The following is a 20,728-nucleotide window of genomic DNA, read 5'->3' as shown; positions in this document are numbered from 1 at the left end:
CGTAGAACACAGAGAGCAGAGGAGAGAAACTAGTACGACTATAAATGGCAGCAAAACACAGTAGAGACTCACACACTCACATAAATGAGGTAAATAACGTAAATAAACATATTTTGTTTCTGTCAGGAGGGGCGGGGGAAACGCTGAGTGTACAGTTGTGACATCACAACTTTAAGGAAGTCCAAACGACTCGTTTAAAGACACAGTTTCTGGATAGTTTCTGAATACGGGCTTTGTGCATTTCTCTGTGGACTGAGAGTTTTGATACTTTCACAGTATTAATTTAGCACCTAGACCTGCTTTATAATCAAAAAATAAATGGAAATCTCCCTTTCTACATTATGCCCCCTTTAAATGTAAACATAGGTCATTTTAATTGCTTTAGCAAACTCCTGACAATGTTTTCTTTGTGAGGATGATATCTGGACACCAAATATCTTTTGTTATAGGATTGATTCTGTAAGTCCAGTCATGTTTGAACAGAGTCAACATGGAACATTTCCATAAAAGAAACCTTTGTACGAAAGCCAAAAGATAATTACTTAAACAGGCAGGTGAACCCAGCAATGCTACAGATTGCATTTCTGAAAGGGTCTCATATTCAGGCCCTGTTCTGGGTCAAACTGGTGTCTGGTCTTGGTTTGCATGCTGTTCCAGGTCTGCAGTGGGAGAGGAGGAAGTGATGAGAGCTGCTGAGGCGAATCTCTGGTAGACCAGACGCTCTGCGCTCTCCCTCCTGCCACATTTCCCTCAACACCCCCCCCCCCCCCCCCTTCCTCCTCCTCACACCCCTCGTGTCCTCAATCGCTTCTGACAGCGCTTCACGAATAATCGGGAGAGGAGCTCTGCTGAGTTATTAACTACCACCCTCCCCTCCCCTCCCCGTTTCGCCTCCTCGTCTCGGCGGACGTGTCACATGCGCTCTGCCTCGGCTTCTCCTCCTGAGGATATTTATGGCTCCCGAATCGGAGCACCTCACACGCCTCCCTTTTCAATTTCTCTGCTCTCATTCGCCGTCTCTGTCCCCAAAATCAACAGCGAAGGCTTAGCGGGGAGAGCGGCGCTGCTCTGCACAGCTCTGGGTTGTATGTTTTTTGTGAGTAAACAGTAGATCATAATTGGGCGGGATGCAGCTAATGTATTCAGGAATATATGAGAAGAAACTGGGTTCATCAGTATTGCTGAGTTTATTAGAGGCTTCATTTCCTTTTCATCTTCTGGATTTTGATGCTATAAAACAACAGATAGTTATATTATCTACAAAATGAATCCCTTTCCTCTTTCATTTTTGACCAATTACCTACTGTTTATGTTGTTTATAGTGCAAAATACTGAAACTCTCCAGACTGGTAAAATGATTGTCTGTGATGTGAAATGGCTTTTGTGTTTTGATGCCCAAACGCTGCAAAGCCTGAGAGTTGTTGTTTCTTTCTTTCCTGCCAGCAGAGAACCACTACAAACCCAGTGGACAATCAAAGCTCATTCCAATTCAAAAGGACGACAACAACAACAGCTGCACCATCAGCGCCGGCAACGGCACCGGAGAGGATTACGAGAACTACGACGAGTTGGTCGCCAAGTCGCTGCTCAACCTGGGCAAGATCGCAGAAGACGCCGCCTACCAGGCCATGACCGAGTCCGAGATGAACAGCAACTCTTCCAACAGCGCCGGGGAGGACGAAGACGACGAGGAGGACGATGGCAGCGAGCAAGGCGACAGAAAAGGCGAACTGAGCGTGGACCTGGACAGCGACGTGGTCAGGGAGACGGTGGACTCCCTGAAGCTTCTGGCGCAGGGCCACGGCGCCATGCTACCTGAGGACGGTTACCCGGAAGGCGCCATGGTGGAAGACGGCTGCCACGCCAACGGGCGGCCCGGCGTTGGGGTCAGAGTTCAGGGAGACGAAAGCGAGGAGGAGGTGTGTCTCAGCAGTCTGGAGTGTCTGAGGAATCAGTGCTTTGATCTGGCTCGGAAACTGAGCGAGACGCAGCCGTCCGATCGCCCCGCCCTGCACGCCCTCCATCACCAACAACAAAACCCAATGGACCCGCAGATGGTGCATCACCTGAACAGGTACGAGAGCTCCGTCCTCAGTCCTGCCATCATGTTTTCTATCCACATTGGTGTCATATTAAAGGTTCAAGTAACTTTATGATTGATTTATGGTCGATCAGAACTTGTCGGAGATCAAATGTGTTTATAATTCTTCCAGAGAGTGAGGAGCTGACTGTCATAGAGAAGGGATGGGGGGATGGTGAGATATATTATTGTTTAAATACAGGGATAACGGTGCATATTTTCAGACAGTCTCTCCTGCATAGTGTTGCACTCGGTTGTTCACACTAAAAGTGACAGAAATAATGAATGAAAAAGGACAGCTAGTGTGAGAAGTTCAAATGCTGGCTTATTTCTCACCTCTGCACAGCTGACCAAACACAACGTGAGGTGAGTGTGAATGTCAGCTTGTCAGTGTTGGAAAGTTACATGAACGGCTCTGCGCAGTCCTCCCTAATTAGCTGTCGGGAAGGTGTGTGTGTGGGGAGGGGGGGAGGGGGTTTGGACCCTCTGACAAGCATGTCTGATGGCCCCTTATAGATTATCAGCTTCAGTGTAGCGCAAAGTGTCATTGACAGCGTTTGCAGACAGCACACTAAATGGCGGAACTGCTGCTTTTACAACCTGCAAAACTGCACCAAACTTCACTCTGTTAGTGATTGAGTAGATCCTCCAAACCGTTATTTCTCCAGGCGCCAAGAACTGATTTGAACATTTGCAAATTGCCGGACAACCTCGACTCAGCAGCCACAGTTTTCCAGTTATTTTTGCCAGCTATTGGTGGTCATTTCTTATCGTACTTACCTCCCAGGTATGACAGCTGCCTGCAGGGTATGCCAGATGAGCCCAGGTGCCTGGAGCGCAGCTACTCCGACATGGCGAACTTGATGAAACTAGAGGAGCAGCTGAGTCCGGCGTCCAGAGGTTATCCGACCAGCTGCAGCCAAGAAGGCGACGAAGACACGACATCGGTGGCCTCCGACCGCTCGGACGAGACCTTCGACATGGCCAAGGGAAACCTGTCGCTGCTTGAGAAGGCCATCGCCCTGGAATCAGAGAGGGCCAAGGTCATGAGGGACCGGATGGCCTCGGAGCATACGATGCCCCGGCGGGATCACCATCATCATCGCGGCCACGGCGAACATAACCCGAGGCTGAGCACCACCGCCGAAGAGCGCAAGTCCAGAATGCATCACGACGGGTTGAAGAGGGCGTACTACCCTAAAGGTAGGCAGCAAAAACCCCACATACTGACCCTCACTGTGTCTTTATCGGTCTGTGTTCATCAGCAGGTTGAAGATTCACATTTGTACTGTACGTTTATTCAAATTAAAACTCTGGAAAATCCTCTCTAACATCAACTTAAAGTCTTTCCTGCGTCGTCTCTGATGGAAGTTTACATTTTTCAGTCGCCTCTCGCTGCCGTTTTGAGCGGCACACGTGTGATGTTATGAAATACATTTAATCTTATCTGTAATCTGTTTCTTCATCCACGTGGTCCTACGCTCAGATGTTTCACATCTACAAAAGAAAACTGGGAGTCTGGGAGGTTTTTTTTTTCATGCCAGGACTATTTTTACCACGTCGGCTGGTCTTCCAGAGGCAAATTTACTTCAGTCAGTCAGTCCTCTGTAGCTCTACACATCAATAAGTGTTCACAGCACCTGAACAAAATCATTTTCTTGTAAGATTAGCAGCAAAACTTACACATCTTGGTAATAAATTAGCTATAAAACTGTATCTTCACAGAATAGTTCACACAGTAGACGATAAAAACATGTTTGTTCTCTACAACAAAACAACCTGAAGACTGAACTGTATTCACAAAGTCATCATCTGATTATGTTTCCTCTACAAATTCTGTCAAATTCACATCACCCCCTTTGCATCATATTTGACCTGAATCAGCTCTTGCTTCAATAATTTGACACCTGGTCAGCAGGGAGGAAGTTTATCTTTTCTGCTTGACTTATTATAACCCTCAATACTGCAGCAGCCGGAGGCTATCGGTACTGTAGCAGGGAAAAAAACACATAACTGTAACCTAAATATCCATCTTTGTACTTCCTTATTTGAACATTTCAGTGCACATTGCTGGGTTGAATGAGTTTTCTGACCCCTGGGCTCTTAAAACCTGTTAAAACCCCATTGTGTTACTGTAGAAATGCTGTACATGGCCGCCAATGAGATAATGGCCACTCATTTTCTGCATTCAGGACCAACACAGTTTTTTTTTTTGCAGATGCATGGTTTTCTACTGACAGCAGCTTATGTTGTTAAAATAGGCCGGTGTGGGAACATCAGACGGCTCGCTTGTCAGGCATGAGTAATGGCAATCTGCACGGCCCGTTAGGAGAGCAAATCTCATCTGTGGGACGCTATCTGCGGCCTATTTCTCTAAATCCAGTCAAATACAACCCCACCACCGCTGGGAGGGAGCCGGCTCTATGCAGTTATCAGCCTCACAACACACTCAGATGGGCCTCAGACTGCTTCATTAGCACAGAGGATGCCTTTGATAGCCCACAGGAAGTTTTTTATTAGTCCACGGGAAAGTTTTCATTATGATGCATCTGAATCTGACCAAGGACAGTATACTTGGGCCGATTCCAGGTGTCAGTTGACTGTTCGCCAAACCCTACCCGCAAAACTGGGATTGTCCAATCATAGCATAGCAACCGTAACTAGCCACGGCTGTCAGTCTTTGGATTTCTCAACATGTTGAAGTGGTTTGGATGTGGCTGTAGTAAGAGTGATGTTTACTACAGTATTTCCAGAGTTTGGAGGGTGGTATAAGGCAAGGCAATTAATCGTTTTGAGTCATTTTTTAAGATAATTTTCTTTATTTTCTGGTTTCTTTAGTCTTCTTTGATAATAAACTGAATATCTTTGGTTTGTTGACGGTTGGTCGGGACAAAAGAATCATTAACTTGGGAGGATACTGACCTTTCTCTCTAAGATATGTAGCTTTAGCGTGGGGCTGACTGATGATTAATTTTGTCTATAAAATGTCTGAAAATAGTGAAAATGCCTGTTATAATTTTGCAGAGTACAAAGTTACATTTTTAAATGTCTTACTTTGTCTTTTATTTTGTCTTCAACAGTCCAAAACAAACCAAAAAAAAAAGTTACTAAGTTAACTGTCATGTGTGACAAAGAAAACCATAAAATCATCACATTTGAGAATCTAAAAACAACATTTTTTCTGGCCTATTTGCCTAAAAAGTGACTAAAATGATTATCCTTGTACAGGTTTCTCATTTTAAAACGAATCAGGTGGAAACAATAAGAAAAAACAAGCTGGAGACAGATTTTTTCACAAATCAGATAGTTTTAGTGTTAATTAGCAAGCCACTAATCTCCTGGTCATTTCAGACGACAAGATTTACGGTCGCCGGCTAGAAATGAGAAGCTGCTTTTGCTCACTTAAGTGCGAAGTCAAAGACCCATTGTTTGAAAAATTAAAGTAGATTTAAAGTAGTAAATCTGCTGCCATTATAAGAATGGAAAGCTGAGAGGCATAGCAACAGTAGCCAGCTGACAGCGTGCTGCTAATTGGTGCTGATTCTCAGCCCAAATTGACCCAAGTCTGAACCCCGAAAATCAAGCTGAATCTGGCAGACACACATAGTCAGAGCTGGCCCACATCTGGTCCCCTGGTGCCAGAAAACATCTGATTGTGTCGACACTCAGCTGCTGTTGACCTGTTGTTTCATCATCATCACCTCCCTCTCATCTCCTCCGTCCTTTCCAGATTCCTCCAGGGGCGAGAAGAAGGAGAGCAAGTGTCCGACGCCAGGCTGCGACGGGACAGGTCACGTGACGGGTCTGTACCCGCACCACCGCAGCCTGTCCGGGTGTCCTCACAAAGACCGAGTCCCGCCTGAGAGTAGGTCTCTCTGCCTGGATGTTATGCTGCACTTAAAAAAAACACACCTAGCTTTGAAAAAACTCAAAAAAATAAAGAACAGTCTGACAAGTCATTTTGGCAGTTTGATGTTGTAGATTGTAGTTTAATTATATGAGCATTTCTTAGAAGTGGAGCTGCTTTGGAGGCAGAAATAATCTAATTGTTTGAGTTCAACCTCAGAGCTAAGCTAACTAGCAGTGCTAGCTAAATAGCATAAATGGCAAAGAGGGAACTCTGGCGTAAGATTTACAATAAACAATGTATAAATAATATAAATAATAAATAATTCAGCAGTGTAGCTAAAGTTTATACTGATAACATATGGCTTGTAAGACTAGTTTGAACTTTCAGGGTTAGCTAGGCTAGCTAGGCTAACGTAGGATGGCTAGTTTGCATTATTTTTCTTATGGTAGTGGTGGCCATAAATTGTTTCCCTTCTTTCATTTGTCATTTTTGGGCTAAATGAAGCTCATTGTGTCTCATAATGATGAGAATTTTGCACCTTTCACATCAGTTTCCTAGATGTAGTTCTGAGTTGGAGATATATTGGAATATTTTTAGCTATGATATCTCCCATTTGGCAAAAACAAGCACAGAAATGTCGAACAATGTCTATGAAACCACCGCAGCTGGAGAAATAAAATCAAATAATAGCTCCAAGGCAGTAAATTCAGCTAATTAAAAGGAGCTGAAAACTGTTTGTTTGCAATTTAAGGGTGTGAACACCCCCAAGACGAAATAACGGGAGGTTTCTCTATTCTTCCCATTATGGCAATAAAATTATTTCTGCCTCTGTGTAATCTTTGTAGCTCCGAAGACATAATTAATTAATCTTTTATTTCTCTGTAAAAAAAAAGAAGAAAGAAATTAAAATTTGTCTACAAGTTATTATCACTCACTTCATGACCATAAATTCTTACTGTAATTTGTTTATTTACTGGTCAGGTCGTGATAATGTCACCTGATTTCAGAAAATGAATGAATGAATGAATTAATACTGACTTCAAATGACTTGTTGGATGGATTGTGTGGCAGTGAAAGTTGGACAGTGTTGGGCATGTTAGCTGTCCACCATCATGCATCTGTCCTGCATGACTCTACATTTGTGTTTTTGGTGTGTTGGAAGTGTTTTATAGACATAGTGGGTTTGACTTGGTTAGAACAGGTGGAGCTGAAGCCTGACTGCTCAATTATAAATTCATTTGCAGTGTTGTAAATTACAATTAGAAGAACAGACAATTGGTAGTTGTGACGTCTTTTTTTTGAGCCATCGGAGGAGCAAAGTTCAAGACAAGCACTGATTGCTGAACTTTGAAACCAGATTTTTAAGTAGTTTCACTTCTTTCTAGTACAAAATAACTTGTTATGAGACATAATCTTGAACTTTTTATCTACTGAAAGTACTTCAGAAGTGTTGAAGTGAATATTTTGTTGTTTCTGCTAAGAGTTTATTCTATGGAAGCTGTTAAAAGTTATGTTTACTGTGGCACCAGAGAGGTTTGGTGGGTTTTTTTTTATTTGCTTTAGTTTTTGTGTCCTCCTTTTCTTTATTTTCTTTCTCCTCATCACGCTTGCCTGATGTCTGGTTTTAGTGTCTGTGTTGCTGATGTTACGTGAACAGCATGAAGAATCAGTTTAATTCACCCGCTGGCTGTGAAAACTCACGAAACAACCTGCATGAGAACACCTCCGAACATGCTGCTTTAATCACGTACACTAAACTCACAGGTATTATGTGATTTCAAATTAGATAAAGTGAATTCACCTTGGTGGGGCAATCTGGGCTTTGTACATACAAATTGTAAGAATATAAAGTAGAACAGATTTGAATACAAATTAAAAAATACTGCAAATAGTAATAGTGTCAATATATGGTGTATAACTGAAAATATAAAAGAAAAATAATAAGTTATGTATTCTTCAGGCTCACGGTGACCGCTCTGCAGAATTGCTGCATTTTAGCCAAGACTCAGTTTTGTCCAATTAATTTCAAGAGACTCTTCTATTTTCAAGTGTAAAAAAATGATAAACTATAATTGAGTTTATGGTAATAAAGATAATGTTTTCCAAAAGTTTAAATGAAGTTTCACAATTTTACAAAACACATCCAGTCCTAATTATTCCAGGGTTTTTTTTTATTGCAGTTGGAACAGAATGCACTGATGAAAAACATTTTGACAAAATTATGCATTATGACATGTTGTAGAGTGCATGTGACATGAAAACATATGCACTAAAATATGCAATATTATGCAGTCTGCAATACCAGGAAAATATGAAAAATAAGAATATACATGCAGACAGTATAAAGGAATTTCATGTGTATACAGACGTGCATGTAAAAGCTTTTTCAACTTGTAAGTACATTAATATTACACTGTAAATTAATATAACCTATAAACAGATATTTGGTATACATAAGCTTAGCTCTAACACAATATTTAGTCATTCTGATGCAAAATCATAATCCACCGTATGTTTATCTTCCCACACGTTGTTCCTTTTCCATCTGCAGAGTCATCAGTAGATTTTTAACATCGCATGACAAACTTTAGCTTCCGGTACATCTTCATCTCATGAAATTTCATGAAATGAGCACAGTGATCAAAATGCAAATAAGAATTGTAGATTCCCCAGCAGGAAGGGATTACACGGAGCAGACACCGTAGAAACAGAAAGCAGTTGTGATTGAACATCGAGGTGCGTGGAGATCGAGGAAAGACATTTACTTCCAACTTCGACAAATTACCTGCAACTTTACACAAAAACTTTGATGTTTTCTTTCATTATCTTAAACCAAAAACCTGCAAGGTGCCTTAAAGTGAAAATGTTGCTAATTTACAAAACAAATTTTCATTACATTGTTTGCAGGTGTTTACTTCCTGCTGTTGATACATAATCCTCTCATAGCGCTGAATATATTTTGTCTTCGTGCTCATTTTGTGAAATTTTTTGTTGTGGTGTCAGTCGTGCAGCTGTAATCTGTGCATGCCTAACCGTCGTAGCTGAACGCCCGGTAACTCTCCTGTCTCCTCCTAACCCTCGCTGTCTTTCTCACCTTTCCTGTCTGTCAAAAGTCCTTGCCATGTATGAAAATGTTTTAAAGTGCCCTACTCCTGGCTGTTCTGGACGGGGTCATGTCAATAGCAACAGGAACTCTCATCGCAGGTGAGTGAGCGGCCTCGAGCCGGGCCGCTAACAGCTGCATAACACCGCCGACATGTGAATGTGGCTGATTTACAGGACAGATACTGTACGTCTGTGTGTTGTTTATGGAAGAAGTTTGAGATCAAACTGATTAATGAAATGAAGCTTCACTTTCCCAGTTTTTAGTTTTCCATGTTGGCTTTTAGCCACATCTCCAGAGGCAGAACATCATGTACACAAATTAAAAAAAAAAAAGTTGACTCAAGTTTACTTTGTGGGATAACTTGACGTGACTCATCCCCCTCTCAGAACTTCTGAGCATTTGTGGAGAAAGAAATGTTGCGCTTCCCATTAACAATGAAACATCAAAGAGCTGTTTTTAAGTCTTTTTGGAGAAATCCAAGTCAAGTCATTAAAGACAAGTCTTATTCATGCAGGTTTTTCAGGTCTAAACACTCACCACTGAACTGACATTTGAACAATTTTTCCGTCTCAGCTGTTAATAATGTTTTTAGGCAAAATCTTTCAATAACAATTTAATATTTTTCACCAGATTTCACCAGAAACTTTAGAAATACTTTGTATTTGTCTTCAGTCGAGTTTCACAGCGCTGATGCATCAAATCTTTGGATAGTTCAGGTGAAAGTTGAGATTTCTAAGTAGCAATCAGAGGCAAAAATTGCACCCTGGATTGTGATTTGTTGTTTTACAAAAAAAAGATAAATCATATGTGAAATCCTTGTTTGTTAGGTGTTTTTTTTTTTTTTTACCAGTATTGCAGTTTTCATCCCAAAGATTTACCAACATTTTTAGAGAAAAACAGACACATTTTCTTTCTTAGAAACTTCAATTTTTTTTACCATCATAGTGCAAAAATGCTGGAACATTTTCAGGTTTAGATGCATGTGGGGGGGAAAGGGGCTTAAATTAAAATTTTGGCTTGTTTGAGCTGAAAATGCGTCTGCGTCACATCAGCAGTTCAGCTGTTTAACAGACAGAGAAGAGAATCACAAATACACACACACACACACACACACACACACACACACACACACCAACATGCATATTTTTGAATTATGTAAAGTGATTAGGATTCACACTCGTTTTCTCACACAGCCTGAGATCCCAGACATACACACTGTTGTATGCACAGTTTTACTGGAACACATATTCGCACATCCACACACACACGCGCACACACGCGCACACACACTTACAGTCAGACACTTACAAATTAGCTCACAGACAGCAGCACACGTGCGCTGGCAGACAGAGAAGCACGCATGCACGCACACGCACACACACAGGCACACACACATACACACACTCAGACGTGGCTGCAGGGTGTGTTATGTAGCACAGCTCCGTTGGGAGAGGAAACAAAGCACTAGCTAGCTAGCTTTAGCTACTGTTAGCTTCCAGCTCACATAGCTTTCATGTCTGGCAGTCGCCATGGAAACGCCTTCATAGCTGAAGCAGCAGCAGCCGCCGTGCTGATCTGTCACACATTTTTTTAGACACTCTTATCATCCTTTAAATGTGTGCGCACTGCATGTGTGTTGGTAACAATATTTCATTCCTGCATGTATGAAGTAACGAGGAATTGCTCAGAGTGACAGACAGAGGAACAAGAAGGATGTTTTAGTTCTGAATACAAACTGCTCCCACTATTACTACTCTTTACACCAGGAACAAGATGTCAACAACTCATACACTTGCAAATAACCATCCTTCCCATCTACACTGACTTTTCTTAGAAATTTAGATGCTGACTAAATGCACTGCAGCTGGCATTTTTTCCCTTTTTCTGTCCACTTTTTTTTAGCTTTTATATATATTTTATATTGTAGGCTCAAACCTTGTGCATCCTTGTTCTCCCCACCAAACTCAGCATAGCAGTGAGTGGGGAGCGACCATAATATCCCCCTCTATGAACAAGAGCAGCGGAGGAAGCAATAGCAGAAAGTAACAGCCGAACAAAGCAATAAAATTAGTTTAATAAAAATTTAGACATTAATGTCTATTAGTGCTCATCCTTGGGAGTTTGTGTGAAGCAATACTTTTGTTAAATGGAGGTGTTTTGTGGGGCATGAGAGTACAAACACGAAATCACTCAAGAAAACAAACAGTGTTGGTGTCGGACTCCCCTCATAGCTTCTAACCAGAAAACCAGTAAACCAGTAAACCAGTGCCTAACATGTTAGTAAGATGGTATTTCAAACAGTACGGTCAGTAAACCTGCAAACCAAACAGTAATTAGTTAATAAGTGGTCTGTAAGTGAGCAACTGGTAAAGGGTCACTGAACCAGTGAGTACCCAGTCTGAGAACAGGTAAATCAGTCAGTAGTTTGCAGGTCAGTAAACATGTCCATTTATAAAACAGTCAGTCAACTCACTCAATCAAACAAGCAGACCATTTAGTCAACAAACCAGTCAAACTATCACTTAACCAGTAAACCAGTTAAACCATCAGTCTTTAAAAGTCAATCAGGTGGTAAACAACTCAAACCCTCTGTTAGTGCACCAGTCAAACCCCCAGTCTGTACATCAATCAGTTTGTAAACCAGTCAATAAGACAATATATCAATTAGCAACCAGTTATTCTAGAAACCTGCAAACCAAACAGTAAGCAGTCATTCAGAAGTCTGTTATTGAGCAGTTGGTAAACCAGTGAGTATACAGTTAGTCAGAGAGCTAGTAAACCAGTCAGTTGGTAAATTAGTCAGTTATAAAGCAGTCTGACACTCAACAACTAACAACCCAGTCTCTTAGCCAGTTAGTTAGCTAATAAACCCATCAGACCATCAGTCTGTAAGTAAACCAGTAAATGAGTTACACCAGTCTTTAAAAGTCGATCCGTTGGTCCCCCAGTCACTCAGTAAACCAGTCAAACATCCAGTCACTCAACCAGTTATGTAGCCAGTAAACCAGGCAAACCATCACTCAGTAAACCAGTCAAACCCTCAGCTTGTGAGTTAACCAGTGAACCAGTTAAACCATCTGTCTTTGAAAGCCAGTCAGTCAGTAAACCAGTCAAACGTCCAGTCTCTTAACCAGTTAGGTAGCCAGTAAACCAGGCAAACCATCACTCAGTAAGCCAGTCAAACCCTCAGCTTGCGAGTTAACCAGTGAACCAATTAAACCATTTGTCTTTAAAAGCCAGTCAGTTAGTAAACCAGTCAAACCACCAGCATGTAAACCAGTCAGTTAGTTAGCCAGTAAACCAGTTTAACCATCTGCCTGTAAGTAAACCAGTAAATGAGTTACATCAGTCTTTAAAAGGCGATCCGTTGGTAAACCAGTCCCCCAGTCACTCAGTAAACCAGTCAAACCCTCAGCCTGTGAGTTAACCAGTGAACCAGTTAAACCATCTGTCTTTGAAAGTTAGTCAGTTAGTAAACCAGTCAAACCATCAGCATGTAAACCAGTCAGTTTGCCAGTAAACCAATTAAACCATCTTTCTTTAAAAGTCAGTCAGTAAACCAGTCAAACCATCAGTTAGTAAACCAGTCATGCAGTCATCATAAAGTAGGCCACTTTAAATCCATAATTCATTCTGAACTGCTGCGACTGACAGCTGATCCGCTCTTCACTCAGGGCCAGATGCTGTGTGTGTGTGTGCGCGTCACTGTGTGTGTGTGTGTGTGTGTGTGTGTGTGTGTGTGTGTCCAGTGTGTAACCAGGCTGTGTGCTGTCTCTCCTCCTCCCTCTCCCAGTCTGTCCGGCTGTCCCATTGCTGCCGCAGAGAAGATGGCGAAGGTCCACGAGAAGAGCCACACGACTGACAGCGGCAGTAAGACCAATCAGACGTCAGATCGTGTACTCAGGTAACGCCCCTGCAGGGTTACACACAGTCAGACCGACGATAGAATAACCTGGACCTCTCATTTTATATATTTGCACAGTCGATCAATACGTCACTGATTATCTATGTGATCATTGTTATTGATTTTATTGTTGTTGTTGTTACTAACAGTAAGACTGATTTTATTCTCTTGGCTTCTATTGTTCCATAATGATCTAAATGTCTCACAAGCTTTTCTACCATGATAAGAAGAAACCCAGAAATTAACTAAATTATCTTTAATGAATATGTTATATCATGCAGTTTAACCGCTAATTGATACATGTTAATTAGGGATGCTGAATGGTGCTCGGAAATCTAAGCATGTATCATAAAAACTGTGCCTCGTCTTATTCATTGCTATCATTGGTTTGAGAAACAGCTGTAGATTATATTTATTGTTGTTACTTAAATCTGGGATGCTGAATGGTGCACATGACACAAACTTTCATGAACTGGGGATCCTGAATAGTAGTCAAACAGCCCAGCCTTGGACAATGTTCTATAAGACAAACATGCTTTGGGAAATGTCTTTAGATTCTGTTTTTGTGTGTCTCTTAAATCAAGGATGCAAAATAGTGCTTTACGTCTTGACGTACTGTGAATGCTCAGATGGTGTAGTGGAAATTGTAGCTTTCTTCAACAAGGGATGCCAATAAATAACTAGCATAAAAACACAATATACTATTGTTGTCTCCTAAGATTTGGAACCAGATTTTGATGTTTTTTGAATATGTTTCTATCTTACAACTTAACATCTTATTGTTGTATATGAAAAGAGGGATGCTAAATGGTGCATTGAAATTTAAGAATTACTTTTAACACAGCACCTGCCTCATCTTGTTCATCGCATTTGTGTGTTGTGTTTGGGAAACAGCTGTAGATTGTATATACCCATGTAACTTAAATCAGGGATGGTAAATGGTGCAGTGGAATCCCCACACTTCCTGCCACAGATAACCTAATATGAACGATAATAAACTGGGAATTCTGAACAGTGCAGTAAAAGTAACAGCCAGGCCTTGAATGTTCCACAAAAAGGTAAAAGATTTGGGAATAGATCCCATTTTGTGTCTCTTAAGCCAAGGATGCCGAACAGTGCAGTGTCTTCTCTTTTTGGATTGTCTGGGAAGCCAAAATGCATTCTGAACAGATTTCAGTCACACGTGAAGCTAGCACAGGTATGTCCAGTTCAGGTACGAATGCTAACTGGTGCAGTGAATTAAATAAGGGAAGCCCTGCTCTTGTTGGTTGACTCCAACGATTTGGAACCCAGTTTTGATTACTTTTACATATAATCACATAAAGCAGGGATGCCAAATGATGCAGTCAAATGAGCAGCATGCGGACATTCCACTCCTGCACTACCTGGTTGTCTTCTGAGCCAGAGTGTTTTTTTGTCACGCAGGTAACCCTCTGATAGTCAATGTTGGATGCCGAATGGTGCAGTCATATTTCCAGCATACACTATGAACACAGTGTTTACCTTGTCATGTTCAATGTCACCTTGGCTGTGGGAAACATCTCAAATATTTTTTAATCAACCTTTGTTGCTTAAATCAGGGATGCTGAATGGTACAGTGAAATCCCCATACACCAACCCAGTCTCTTTTGCCTCTGGTTACCTTTCAGGCCAATGTGTTTCGTTAAGCAGCTGGAGATCCCTCAGTGTGGCTACAAGAACAACGTTCCCACCAGCACGCCGCGGTCCAACCTGGCCAAGGAGCTGGAGAAATACTCCAAGACCAGCTATGACTACAGCAGCTACGATGGCCAGCATGGCGGCTACGGAAAGAGAGGCCCAACAACCAAGTCCCACCACGGGCGGGACACCTCCCCGAAGGGATACGATGGTAAGAAAAACTCTGACTTTAGAGTGTTCCTGAGGAAAATCCTGCACTGCACCCCTGCTTTATGTTGCATGTATGTCCCATTGGAGAAAGATGCTGTAATCTAGAGCTCTAATAGTCAATCAACAGAAAATTAATCTGCAAATATTTTGATAATGGAGTCATTGTTTCAGTCAAGAAAAAATGCGAAAATTCTTTGATTCCAGCTTCTCAAATGTGAATATTTTCTGGTTTCTATGACAACAAACTGAATATCTTTGGGTTATGGACTATTGGTTGAGTCAAAACAAGACATCTGAGGTTGCATCTTGTGCTGACATGACATTTTTCACCATTTTCTGATTTTAAAGACCAAAGAACTAATTGAGTAATCGAGAAAATAATCAACGGATTAAATGATAATGAAAATAATCATTAAGAGCAGCCCTACTCTAATCAATATTTCTATATTAACAATGAATCAAATGACTCTGTGTAATGTGAAAAGTGTCTCGTAGTTCTGAACACAGACAAATTATCACCAACTCTGCAGCTTTTTAGCCTCTGTTAGCTCATTGTTTTGTTTTTTTGGCACATTTAATATTTTGGTTCAGTCTCAGCGCTCTCATCAATGTCGTTTTCAGATGTAGCAGCAGACTTTTCTACAGACGTGCTCCAGTAGACTCACTGTACCACCTGTCCAGCACCCAACAACAGACAGATAAAGTTAGAGACTAGCTTGTGAAGAAAGTGGAACATCTAGCAGCTAAAGAGACAGATATTTTTCTCAGGAGATGGTGGAGACCAAACTAGGGCTAAAAGAGAATGAATATTGGACTTACATTCAGCAGGCGGACACAAATGCGACTACAATTATTATTAAATGAAACTTTAAACTTCATAAATTCATAGTTCCTCAGTGCTGCTTCTTACCTTCAGGAATAGATCATTTATGTCACTATCATTTATCATTTATTTGTGTCTTTTTGGGGTTTTTTTTTGCTTCCTGAGAGAAAGAAATATGTCACAGTAGGTGGCAAAAATACAAAGATGCTGCGTCTCTGGTACAATAGTGGAATTTTAACAAGTAAGATGAAATGTAACAAAAAAAAGCAGACATGTCATCATTTATCTGAAAAAAAAATGTTACATTCAGTCTTCCATTTCCTTTTTACTAATATGCCAAAATCTCCACTTCTGGCGAACATTTAAATTGAATATATGATGTTTCCATTCAGATTTTTCTTGTACGTGAATTCACAGAAGCTAACGTACTGCCAGTCCTTTGTCTTGGTGAAGGGAATAACACCTGCTAAATGATCCCAGTTTGGGGTTTTTTTTTCCCATTCTGTGGAGAACATTTTGTACTTGCAGGGATAAAAGCAGTGATAACACACACACACACACACACACACACACACTAACACACTGACACATGTTCAATACTCAGTGTATTCTCTTTGTCATTGCGCCGAAAACGCCGGTGTTTTCTGCCTCTCCACATGGCTGGAGTGAAAGCAGAGCAGAGTTATGGAAATGCCAAGCTAAGAGCCTGGCTGCCTGCTCTGAGCAGAGGATGGAGGGAGGGAGGGAGGAGGTGCAGATGGAGGAATGGTGAAACAGGAGAGAGATAATGGAGGCGAGCCCTGTTTCTTTGGCTGGGAGCCATTAGTGAGATGCAGGCAGGAGAGAGGTTTTTAGACGAGGTGTCTGCGCTCCCCTCCGTCACGACTCCCTCCCTCTCTCTCTCTCTCTCTCTCTCTCTCTCTACCATTCTTCCCTCCATCTGCATCACTCCTGCCTGCAGACCTCCCGCGCTCCGATTCACCATCACACCGCCATACAATCTCCATGCCTTTCTCTCTTTTTCTTTGTCCCTACAGCTGCCTCTCTTTTCACCTCTGTCTGTTTTAAAGAATAAGTCTGGTGTAATGCTCTATTTTTCTTATCGTCAGGTGTTAGTCCGTCTCTCAACACTTTCTGACTTCCCTACCTCGTCTGTGGCACTCAGCCTCAAGCCTGTTTGTTCATTAATATTTATATATGTAGTTTCAATATACGGTATAGGTAATTTTTTTTAAAAGGGTCTGGCATTTCCTAAAGCAGCAGGGCACTGTAGTTTTTAGTTACTCACACTGAAGTAAATTGTGCATTTGCTGGAGACTATTTTCAGCTGCGGATCAATACACATGTTGGTGCACCAGTGAATACCAGCGTTTCTGAATACTAGCGTTACTAGCCTGGTAATCTGATTTGTTTTCATTTTATTATTCAGTGTGACTTCATGTTCATGTTATTTCTGATGTATCTATCCTAGGCTCACAGGTCAGTCTCTATAAATGCTTCGCTAATAGAGACTGAGGACCCAGGTTTCGTTGTTAAAACTGGGTGGAAACAATTTGAAAAGCCCTGTATTGTGGAACCAGTCCTTTAGGGGCGGCCCTTCATAATGGGGCGGTGACATGCGGTTCAATATGGAGGGGAATGGGGGGAGTGTGAAGGCGTGTCCTTGACAAAATGTAAGGGGCGTAGGTTTGTTCTCGCCGCCGTTCAAGCATCCATAGTGCATTTAGAAATCCCCAGACTTCAGTAGGCGGAGATCTCTGATTGTCTGGTATCACGAGACTATATCTATCCAGTCTGCAGCAGAGGTTGTTAGAAGAAGTTAACTTACGTTTATAGGAAACTAAATATTACGTCTTTCTGTTTAACATTAAATAGTCTACACTAACTAAGCAAGTTAAAGTTATTATTTATTAAGAGTTTAACACTCACAGACTGAACTAATTTGCTTCATCAGGACTGTGAAGGTCAGATTTGACTGACAGTGCTGGCAACATACTGTAAGCAAACAACTCACCAACTGTCATCACACTTTGCTTTAAATACTGCTAAATCCTGATTGGTGCACAGAATATGTGGCATCACCTTTTTTGAGAAAAGCAGGGACAAAAAAACACAAATACAGAATTCTGTCGTGTAAATTATCCAAAATGATTATTTAGGACAACACAGCTCATATGAAATATGTGTTCTTGTTATTATGTCTAAGTTAAAAAAAAAAACAGTGCGTGCTGCTCTGTCGACTTTGGTTGTTTTATTAATTGGGAAAACAGGTGTCAACGGGCACAGCACCAGACATATTTGAAGAGCTGAGATGTTGTTAGCAATTCAGATGTCCTGAACCAGATTAAGTATCAACGTCAGCAGGACGGTGTATGCAGGATTGAGTCAAAATAAGCTACAGTGTGTGTTTTCATTGTAATGAATGAACCCAGTGCAAAGGGTTGCATTGATGTATTTTTAATAGATTTTGGAAAACAGTGTTGAATATGCAGATAATATTTTTAGTAAGATCAGCTTATTGTTGGTTTCGGTCGTTTCAACAGTCTTTTTTTTGTTTCCCTCCACCACCACCTCTCTCTTTCTCTACATCATTGTCAATTTTTTTGCATATTTTTTTTAAAAATGCAGCAGAACTTCTCTTTGAAATTTTAGATCCTCTGTAACGATCCATCTGCTGCACAGTGTGGCCGTGTGCCAGCATCAATCTTAACAAATCAACCGTACTTGTGTGCAGCTAAGCGCTACTGTAAGAGCCCGGCCAGCAGCACGACCAGCAGCTACGCTCCCAGCAGCAGCAGCAGCCTGAGCTGTGGAGGGGGAGGAGGTGGAGGAGGAGGGGAAGGTGGAGGGGGTGGAGGAGGAAGCAGTGCCAGCAGCACCTGCAGTAAGAGCAGCTTCGACTACACCCACGACATGGAGGCGGCTCACATGGCGGCCACCGCCATCCTCAACCTGTCGACGAGGTGCCGGGAGCTCCCACACGCTCTGGGAGGGAAACCCCAGGACCTGCTGACACAGGTAGCATGTACATCACATTCACACATAATGACAGGAGGGGATGACGTAAACAATAATTATCAGGTTATCTTGATATATTTAAATGGATATACTGTGTATAAGATAAAGCATTAAAGATGACATGGTAAAAAGTTAAACTCATGGTCATCTCAGTGAGTTTAGAGATGTAGAGATTCCCAATTTGTCCTTTGTAAACATCTGTCACAGTTTACAGACTGTCCTGCTTTAACTTTAATTTACCATATTTGTACAGGCTCACTGGTTTTTAGCACAATGTGGGATTATTACTGACATCTCAGGTGCAATCACTTTCAGTTTTACCCTTCAAATAAAGTAGTTTAGATAATCTGGACAAACTGTAACCGTCAAAAATAAGCCAATAATACCCAGTTTGTAATAAAATGAATATTAACCTTAAAGGTTGCTTTCATACTGACAGTTAATCTGAATCTGGGAGCAGTTTAATTAAAACTAAAAACACTTTCTATGGACCAAGTAGTCTGACGTTGGGTCAAATCAAACATTCACATTAGAGCCTGACTGACAGAAGTTTTGAGGCAGATACTTATTTCAAAATTTGAGTGTTTTAGGAAAATCTGGTGCTGATATATCAGCAGATATTTGTTTTATATTAAGAATAACATTAATAAATAAGATTGACAATAATGATTGTTGAAGTCTAAGAAAATGATCCTAATGATCCCAATGAGGGTTATCTAGGATGGGTTGAGACTAAACCAATTTAAAAGGCACGGAGGGTCTGATGAGGAATGCTAAAGAGTTGCATTATGGGAATTGTAGGAGCCAGTGGTTTTGGAGCTTGACTCACACCATGAATGAAAAGTCAGGATATTGTGAATCCCCCAACTTCCCAATAACCCAATAACGTTCAATGCTAAATCGCTGAATCTCTTTAATTTTGGTTATGAATAGATGGTGACAAATTAATGTAGTTAAAAATGTTGCTTTTCTACTATTTTTGATGGTTTACTGCTACACCAGTGATCATCAGATGTTTCCTTGCCTTTATGCATCAGAGTCCGGTTGGCGACATGGACGACAGCGGTGCGGTGGAGGTGGCCGGTCAGCCCGGCGGTCCAGAAGGCAGCGGGACGGTGTTGACCCCCCTGCAGCCGATGTCGCCCCAGCGGCAGGCTCTGCTCAGCAGCCGCTGCTACCAGCTGAGCGAAGCCGACTGCTGGGATCTGCCCGTCGACTACACCAAGATCAAACGGCTGGGAGACGAGCAGGACCACAAAGAGGTAACGGGAAGGTCTACGTCACTACATTCAACAAAAACAATATATTTAACAGTGTATAGAGTTTAGAATGAACACACACACCTCTGAGGTTTATGTTTTAAAAAAGTTAGTTTAGTTCAGTTTACATTAAAACCACAATAGAGGTCTACAGTTAGTTTACAGTTAAGACACTTTATGGCAGTGGTAGGCAAATGGCGACCCGTGGGCCAAATCCGGCCCTTTGGAAGATATATTTGGCCCCCTGACAAAAGTCGAAACTTTTATATAGTTTAACACAAATCTACTGTAGGTAACCAAATAAACACAAGACTTGCGTAAATCCCAATGAATATGTTACTTCTATACTGTCACCACAGGAGGAGAGACATTAAAACAGTGGTTGCACCATGCTGTTTGAACATTGCATGGTGATGAAATTACCTATAATAATACCGGAAATTGAATTTTAAAGGTGGATTGCGGGACTTTTATCTCCCCCTTCTGGCAGTGAGAGTAATCACAAAAACACTCTCAACATGTGCTTATGTCATAGGCTTTGCTATAGCCTACTCCGTCTCTACTGTTGCAGCTGTAAAATGGTGGATAAACTGTTTTAAGTGTCACACAACCCCCGCTAAATGACCTGGTTTCACTATCAGAATTTGATGAATTCAGTCCGATAACAGCTGCACAATTAAATTGTTTTATCCACATTCAAGTTAGCAGAGAGCTAACAGGAAGTTAGCCGGCTCGGCCAGCAGAAGTCTCTGGGTGTGTATTCAAATAGCCAGTGTGGGAATGTCCTGCCTGACATGTGATATAAAATCTGTGAAATAC

At 41.5% G+C, this 20,728-nt stretch overlaps 1 protein-coding gene across 1 annotated transcript in view; it reads left to right on the top strand.

Moving 5' to 3' along the window:
- The window catches only part of myt1la (myelin transcription factor 1-like, a), a 78,529-nt gene that overhangs the window by 36,884 nt on the left and 20,917 nt on the right, over nucleotides 1-20,728 (top strand). Inside the window, exons 7-14 of the mRNA XM_042390209.1 lie at nucleotides 1,447-2,074; nucleotides 2,868-3,283; nucleotides 5,811-5,945; nucleotides 9,044-9,134; nucleotides 12,830-12,940; nucleotides 14,590-14,810; nucleotides 18,367-18,650; nucleotides 19,688-19,912. Coding sequence (XP_042246143.1) covers nucleotides 1,447-2,074; nucleotides 2,868-3,283; nucleotides 5,811-5,945; nucleotides 9,044-9,134; nucleotides 12,830-12,940; nucleotides 14,590-14,810; nucleotides 18,367-18,650; nucleotides 19,688-19,912 — 2,111 coding nt within the window. The remainder of the gene's footprint in view (nucleotides 1-1,446; nucleotides 2,075-2,867; nucleotides 3,284-5,810; nucleotides 5,946-9,043; nucleotides 9,135-12,829; nucleotides 12,941-14,589; nucleotides 14,811-18,366; nucleotides 18,651-19,687; nucleotides 19,913-20,728) is intronic.

Source organism: Thunnus maccoyii, chromosome 17 (assembly GCF_910596095.1).
Source record: "Thunnus maccoyii chromosome 17, fThuMac1.1, whole genome shotgun sequence".
Taxonomy (NCBI): Eukaryota; Metazoa; Chordata; class Actinopteri; order Scombriformes; family Scombridae; genus Thunnus; species Thunnus maccoyii.
This window is presented reverse-complemented; position numbering and strand designations above follow the sequence as displayed.